General features: G+C 47.4%; 2 protein-coding genes across 2 annotated transcripts; one reads left to right on the forward strand and one right to left on the reverse strand.

The window, feature by feature from the left end:
- Nucleotides 1-850: 850 nt before the first annotated feature.
- LOC139781668 (uncharacterized) lies at nt 851-2,000 on the reverse strand. The gene has a single exon (XM_071720532.1). It carries the CDS (start codon nt 1,963-1,965, stop codon nt 880-882), a length of 1,086 nt encoding a protein of 361 aa, XP_071576633.1. The 5' UTR covers nt 1,966-2,000; the 3' UTR covers nt 851-879.
- A 34-nt stretch (nt 2,001-2,034) lies between these two features.
- Nucleotides 2,035-3,470, forward strand: LOC139781666 (uncharacterized). The gene is made up of 2 exons (XM_071720531.1): nt 2,035-2,815; nt 2,888-3,470. Exons 1-2 carry the CDS (start codon nt 2,748-2,750, stop codon nt 3,459-3,461), a joined length of 642 nt encoding a protein of 213 aa, XP_071576632.1. The 5' UTR covers nt 2,035-2,747; the 3' UTR covers nt 3,462-3,470.
- The last annotated feature ends 4,777 nt before the right edge of the window (nt 3,471-8,247 follow it).

Genomic DNA, 8,247 nt, shown 5'->3' on the forward strand with positions numbered 1-8,247 from the left:
TCCTTGCTTAGATAAGATGCCAATTTGTTGAGACTAGCGGTGAGAAACTTGTACGAATCGATAAATCGCAATTTGACGCAAGTTTTCTTATCTTTATCTTCGGTGCTTTTAACGTTTTTTGTAAATGAAATGTATTTCTCTTTTGTAATTGGGAGCAAGTCTACATGTCCTTCGTACGCTGTTGCTATTTCCGTTATAATAAAATGTGCGTCGTAGCCAGATAAATTATGAAAAACTATGGGAATGCAATGCGAATCTTTGTAGTTTAGATTACAGTTTGAGTGCGCGGGACCTCTGTACTGACCGGTCAGATGACAATGATCGCGTACTCGCACGTCGTCTGGCTCGAACGGTTTTTTGCACACGTGACAGTGCGTTGCGCTGTTAAACTTTTCCCACTCGTCTCGCGTGAAATTCGCCATGGGTATATTAGTGGACAAGATTGTCTTTACGTCGTGAGCTAAACGTCTTAGCTCCTCAGCGAACCACGCGACGCAATCCTTATCGCGACGAAACCGATACATTGATAGCGAGTCGTCGTACGAGCAGCGCACGTAGTACCCTATGCTAAACACGCGATGATGTTGATATGTGTACCTGGACGTTTCCGGATCCGCTTCCATCTTCTCCAGGGTACATTCAAGGTCGGCGTATACGATAAACGGAACTCGTTCCTTCCTGCCGTGATTTTTAAAGGCCAACCACTTGTCGTTATCGTTCGGTAACTTGATCGCGCAGTCGTTCATCTCCTGACAGTCGACGGTGTGGGCTTCCAATTTCTCGCTGGAGCTGAAGTAGTGCAAGCATCTGTAAATAAAGAATTTTTTTTAAATATATTTTTACGTAAAAATTATTTTTATTATTTATTAGGATGTATACTCACCGATCGCAAAAGTATTTTTTGTTCTTTTTCTTGCTCAATTGCGAGCTCACGAGGCGGGACAGGTTCTTGATCCATGCAAAATGTCCCACGTTGTCGTCCTGCATGTACAGCAGATTTACATGTCTGTTCATCTTTCGACCAGTAACCCGTATTGGCAAGATCGCAAGTTCCTTGTTTTTTTTCTCGATACCGTACACATTGATGGAGATGTCGTTGTGATCTTCAAACCGTTTAATTTGATCCAACGTCATTGGAAATTTAATGTTTGTAAGATTTAGCACCGACGTGTAATGAGGATACGACGATTGCAGATCTGCATTTCTTTGGGTTGGATGCAGAGCAGCCACCACTGACCATGCGAAACATGCATTGCCCATTGATCGCACGTTTATCACCGCTCTCTTCATTTTAATTTCTCGCGGTATTTCCACAAAACACCCCGCGTGCAATGGATTATATTTGTTTATGTTAACTGTCAAATTAAGTATACGCGACAACGCCCATCCGCTATCACGTTCCTGGAATTCCTCCAGCGATGCTAGGGTAGGCTCGATGACGTGTCGCTTGTACCACTCACACAGATCGGACTCACGAAAGAGTTCATAGTTTCTCGTTGCGATACTTTTATTCGCGCGTTTGTCACCCGCAACAAATTCACCATTAAACATTGTGTTTATTTTTACATTGTCATGTCGTTGCATGACGTTCCGCACATGAATGAGTACAATGTCTCTCGCATCTTTGAGAAATTGATGAGGGTCGATGTGTTTGGAATTTATTACCACACCGGTCAGTATACGACTTTCAAAAGCCGTATCTATCTCGCGCCATCTGAGTCCTGTCTCACTCGCACTGTATCCTGCACCCACATGCACAAAACGTTGACGTACCGAGTCTTTCAGACCTTCGAGTCGTGCGATACAGGCGACCAACGACTGTTTGAGACCGATCGATAATCGTGGCCGTTTAATTCGGCTTTGTTCTTCCAACGATTCGATAAACTCGTCGCATCGTTGCTCCCACGCGGCAAAGTCTTCCCTCGAATTTAAAAGGGTGGATTGGTCCAACAACTCTTGCTCCATGTTCCTCTTTCTGACACAATTTGTTGCACTCGCGACTTCCAATCCTCGACTACTAAGCGTATCACCCAGATTCATCAATTTATATTCTACTAATGATGCATCGTTTGTTTTTTTATCATATCTAATTTTATCTCAGCATCCGTACATTTACGCCTTCCGAAAAATCTACGATTTGCAGTTTTGCACGTGTGCGATGAAATCATTGCGAGACACGTATGTTCATGAAAACGATATCGCGCCATTGACTTTCGGTGATTTGATCTGTATCAATGCAGCAGCCGTACATCGGCGCTATTTGCAAAATTTGCAGTTTTGCACGTGTCCGATGAAATCATCGCGAGACATGTATGTTCTTGAAAACAATAACGCCCCATTGACTTATGTAAAATTGCAGAATTTGCAGTTTTGCACGTGTTCGATAAAATCATCGCGAGACACGTCGCGACATGTTCTTGAAAACAATATCGCGCAATTGACTTATGCGAAATTGCAAAATTTGCAGTTTTGCACGTGTTCGGTGAAATCATTGCGAGACACGTATGCTTTTGAAAATAAATCATATTTGATGCTATTGCCCGATGAGGTGATCTCATCACGAATGTTCTTGACAAAGATATCTCATTTAACATATATGTGGTGGTGGTCACCATGCAGCAGCAGCCGTACAATGGCGCTATTTGCAAGATTCGCATTTTTGTACGTATAAATAGTCTACGAGGATTCTAGAGCGCAGTCAAGAGTTTGATACGGTTCGAGTACGTCGCAAACAGCCTCCAGTTACGATGTACACTCATGGTGCGAACTACTACGTTCCGATTCAGGATGAAACGTGCGAGAAACAGCACAATGAGTAAGTACCGCTAATTTTCGTATATGCTTGTGCAAAAAAAAAACTTTTATAAACATAATTGTATTTTTTCAGTTTTGATAAACCCCGCTACACGCCTCGTATTTTGGGAAGGAGATTTGCCTTGACATCGACAGCGTATAAATTTTTGGATGTCGGAATCAACGCGGGACCTATGTCCTCTGTGGATATACATATTGGTGATAACCGAGGCAATCGGATAATTCTGCCTCATGCAACGTGGGTGACATTCATCGAAAAACGTGCAGATATTCAGCGACTCGTGCAGTCATCGGCGCCATCATCGCTAGCGTTTCGAGATCTGGAACTCGTTAAAATACGTGACGCAGATATTGTAAAGTTGACATCGTGCGACACCAGCCTGTACATGAAACCGTCAACCGTACTCTTCCTGTTCGAACTAGAACATTGCGTCGAAAATGTATATTTTCAACTATGTCAAAATGTTCACGGCGCAAGTGAAAAATTTAAACAATTTGTAACAATTTTACGTCAAAATTGTATTACCGATAAATGTAATGCAGTTAGAAGCTTGCATGAAGTTTATGATAAAAATTCGCTAATAGATTGCGAACTGTTGGCGTATGCTGCCGATACTATTGTGTATAATGCGCTACATGATAAATAAATGCATATAATATGGTTAAAAAAAAATTTAATTATTTTTCCTTTTCATTTACCGTTCATCTCATTCCCTATCATTAGAATTAAGCTGTCTTCGTTTATCGTTTACTTAAATGTAATATTAAAAATTAAATATATATATTAAGATCTAAACTATTAAATATCGTCGGCGAAGAAAAGATATGCGATCGTGGGCGAGAACGCGAACGGGGCCGGGAGCGAAAGAGACCGCGAACGGGGGAGAGGAATCGCGCGCGACCGTGAAGACGCGCGCGAACGGGGGACGGGGGCGCGAGAGAACATCTACGAGGGGGAGATAACGCGAGCGGGAGCGTGCCGTGTGACGTCACGCGGACCGACGCGGCCGTTGCACGCGGACTCCGCGGCGCGGCGAAAACGCGGTCGCCCCTCCCCGCGGCGCGGCGAAAAGGCGAACGAGGGTCCCCTCACCCCGCGGACCCCTCTCCCGCGGCGCCCGAAAACGCGAACGCGGGTCCCCTCACCCCGCGGACCCCTCTCCCGCGGCGCCCGAAAACGCGGTTCCCCCCTCCCCCGCCCGCGGCGCCCGAAAACGCGGTTCCCCCTCCCCCGCCCGCGGCGCCCGAAAACGCGGTTCCCCCCTCCCCCGCCCGCGGCGCGGCAAACAACGCGGTTCCCCCCCTCCCCCTCCTCGCGGCGCCCGAAAACGCGGTACCCCCCCCCCGCGGTATACCCCCCCGCCCCTCACCCCCCCTCGCCCACATTTCATTTAGAACCCGCCTAGCTTACCTACTCATACAGATATTAAAGATAAGTGGAGACAGAGGGTCGCCTTGTTTGACACCTCTTCTCAGCTCTATGTCGAACATTTCGTTACGACAGTTTATGGTCGTTTTGACTCCTTTGTACGAGTCCATTATCAATGCGACCACTTCCTCCGGCAACCTTTGGCTAAGTAACGAATACTTAATAACTGGGTGCGGAAGGCTATCAAACGCCTTGGCAATGTCCACCTGAGTGACAACGATTCCTTTGCCCTTTTTGGCTGTTGCAAGGACTTCATTTAGCAAGTTGATGTTATTATAACATCCCATTTCTGGCACAAAGCCTTTTTGCCGTGCGTTTAGGTGGACCACGTTTCTTAGGCGTTGGTCCATAATACCCCAATACAATCTACTCAGTATCGAGGAGATAGTAATTGGCCTGTAGTTGGCCGCTACTGAGGGATTTTTGCCCTCTTTGAGCAACAGCGTTGTTCTATTGCAGTGCCATGCGCTTGGTTGTTTCAGTGCCAGCATGATTACGTTAAAGATCGCTTGGAGGATGTATCCTCCCTCATTTCTCATCAGATCTCCCTTGCGGAGTCCATCGGGCCCGGCTGCCACCCTCAGCCGTGTAGACCTGAAACGCTTCAGAACCTCCGCACTGGAGATAGGGTGCAGAATTTCTGCTGGGTTATATGGCACCGTGGCCCCTCGTTTCTCCTGTTCAACATCACATCGACCGGGCTTTCCCCACAGCCCTTCGTAGAGCTCCTTGACGCTCTCAACTGATGGACTCACCGATTCACATGTATCTTGCGCTTGAATGCCCATACCCTCTCTTACCATTTTTGCGAGCATAGCAGGATTGTTTTTATATAACTCTTGCGTAAGGGCATAGGCTCGGGCTTTGCGTTTGCTTCTACCCGAGAGCCCTTTCCTCCGACTCCGATGCTTCCGGGAATTACCGCCTTTCTTCCCAGTTGCAGGGGCGTGGAACAAACTGACCACCAGCTCGTAGGCTGCGTCTACTTCTGCCTGCGTTATTGCCTGACCTTCACTCTTTGCCGTCAGGAGCTCGATAATATGCCGTTGCACTTCCAGCGTTTCCTTGGGCTCACTACTCTTGAGCTCCTTAAGCACAGCCGCAATGCTGGTTTGCCTCCAACTCATGGTTGACGAAGACTCCTCAAAGCTGTAAATATCGCCTGGTGTCTCGACCGCATCCATGAAAACATCCTCGTTCTCCTCTGCATCAACAAAAGCCTCGTCGACCTCTAGTGGTGCACCGCCCACTTGCTGGTCCTCTTCCTCGACAGCCTCTTGATTAGAAAGTGTACTACTGAGGCGTTGTTCTCGCCACCTTTTGTAACACGACTCATTTCTTTTGTCCCTTATTTGCTTCAGGGTTTTCTCCGGCATAAACGGAACCATAGCTCTCGCTATGTTCATCTTGCCCATGAGCTCCACTTCGAGTTCGAGCATCCTACTGATATCTTCGGCAGAAAAAACTCTGCCCCGTCTTTGTTCATTCACCTTCGGAGCCGTTTGCTCTGATCTCAATCGGTTCCTTGTTACCGGGTGCGCCAGCCTTTGGTGTTGCGACCGCCCTCGTTGTGAGGTGAAATTTCTGTCACACTCCGGGCAGTCGAACCGGCCCTGCTTTACGGTTCGTTGCCCCTCATTTACCTCGGCTGCTGGGCACTTTGGCAGGTGGCATGCAGCCGCATGGTACGACGCATACGACTTGCCACACCATTCACATTTATATCTGACGCTTAGGTGAGGGTGCACTTCCTCAATATGCCGGGCCTCATCTTTGATAGTGAGAGCCATATATTCGCCCACTCCGGCGCAACTTTCGCACCGCCTTCGATTGAAGGGGAGCGATAATTCACAGACCTGTAACTCTTGCCTTGGTTGTCTTCGAATAGCCCCCTGGCCGTGTTCGAGTCATAGTTACTCCCGCCGTTTACCCGCGCTTGCTTGAATTTCTTCACGTTGACATTCAGAGCACTGGGCAAAAATCTGCGACCGTTTAGATAAGCCAAAGTTCAAAATAATCGAGATTGAGTTTCTTGAAGAATATGCCATGGTAATGAAGAGTTTAGCATGCACGATTGATTTGCTACAGGAAGAAAACCATTGTTATTTAGGATACGTTTTGCCAGCTTTGCTGCAACTTAAAATTAATTTGCAGACTCTTCACCTTTACGAATTACTCATAGGCAAATAAAAAAGAAATGTACTTTTTTCCACTATAGACCAAAAATACGTAAAAATGTATCTGAAACTGTATCTGAAAATGTATCTGAAAAGCATTTAAGATACTATGTTTTGTATCTAGATACAGATACAGATACTCCAATTTGAATGTATTTCAGATACAGGCTCAGATACGCAAAATGTATCTAGATACTGTATCTAGATACATGTATCTAGATACTACCCAACACTGATCATACATAATCAATGAAATGAGACCACTTGCAATCGTTGAGAAACCATCATTCAAAAATCTTATATTTGGTTTATCAAACGTTGAGCTACCAACACGGAAAACTTTGAAGAAAAAAATCGAAGAACAATTTGAATCGACGATTGCTGAAATAAAGATTCGAGTTTCCAAAACTCAGTTTGTTTGCACTACTGCAAACATTTGGAGTTGTACAAATCGAAGTTTTATGGGAATTACTTGTCACTACCTTGATGATAATTTAAAAAGAAAATCGTGTGTTCTGGCATGTCGCCATATGAAATTTGCTCACACGTACATTGAAATAGCAAAAATGCTAAGTAATGTTCATCAACAATTTGGATTATCTGTCGATAAGATTGTAGGAACAGTCACGGATAATGCTTCAAATTTTGGAAAAGCATTTCGTATATTTTCACTTGATAAAAACGAAATTGAAGAGGAGCCAGAATATTTGCAAAACGAAGATAACATTGTTATATCTGAATTTGAACTTCCAAATAATTTTGATGATGACTTGGAAGATTTTTCTTTGCCAACACAATACAAATGTATAAAACAACCTTCGTTCGAAACGCGGATCTAGCTCGCGGCTGGGCTGGGTTCGAAGGAGGTGCGGAGGAACGGACGCGCGGTGAGGTTCGGCAAAATGAAGTGTATCGTGGTTAACAACTAACGTGACAGAATTTATTATATAATGGACGGTCGCGATATTTACAGCGGATTGAGCGCACAGTGTAACAGTTGCGGTATGCACAACGGCGCGGTGAGCGCAGGACGCAGAGTCGGGGCGCACGCGGTGCGCGCGGGAGTGCACGCGGGTGGTGATCGTGACGGGCGATCGGCGTGTGACGGGTGGCGCGAGGTAAGGCGCGGGGCGCACGGGCGCGGATACGGCGGCGAGATCGCTGCCATTCAGTGCGTTCGGTGGCCGGCGTATCCGGTGAGAAGTGCTCGGTGGAGGCAGAGAAGCGCTCTGCCCCCGTTCGGATACTTCGTGCGCAAGGACGCCGGTCGGGTACCGAGAAGCGCTCGGGGAAGATAGAGTATGCCAGAGGCTCTCTACCTTCGTCCTGACTAGCGGGCGCGGGGTGTAGGAGCGCCGGTCGTCTGACGAGAATCGCTCGGCGAAGACAGAGAATGCCGGGGGCGCTCTACCTTCGTTCTGACTCGCGGGGGTGCGGTGGAAGAAAGCCGGCCGTCGATCGAGAATCACTCGGCGAAGACAGAGAATGCCGGAGGCGCTCTACCCTCGTTCTGACGTGCGGGCGCGGTGTGGAAGAAAGCTTGTCGTCTCTCGAGAATCGCTCGGCGAAGACAGAGAATGCCGGAGGCGCTCTACCCTCGTTCTGACTTGCTAGAAAGATGCTGGAATTCAGGATCGGTGCGGTCGGTCGGAGCGGTGATCAGGAAATCGCCTTTAGCGTTAAAAACGCTCGTCTTTTATACCCGGCGCGGCGGCGTTACGCAGTGGCGGGGGTAGCGACGGCGATCGCGAGCGCCGGGATGGTGCGGCGGAACGGTCGGAAAATACGGCGTCCCGACGCCGCGATCGCGTTCGGCGGTCTTCGGTC

This window comes from Temnothorax nylanderi, unplaced genomic scaffold (genome assembly GCF_030848795.1).
Source record: "Temnothorax nylanderi isolate EJ_2023f unplaced genomic scaffold, tnyl_v1.0 TNYL_tig0353_pilon, whole genome shotgun sequence".
NCBI lineage: Eukaryota > Metazoa > Arthropoda > Insecta > Hymenoptera > Formicidae > Temnothorax > Temnothorax nylanderi.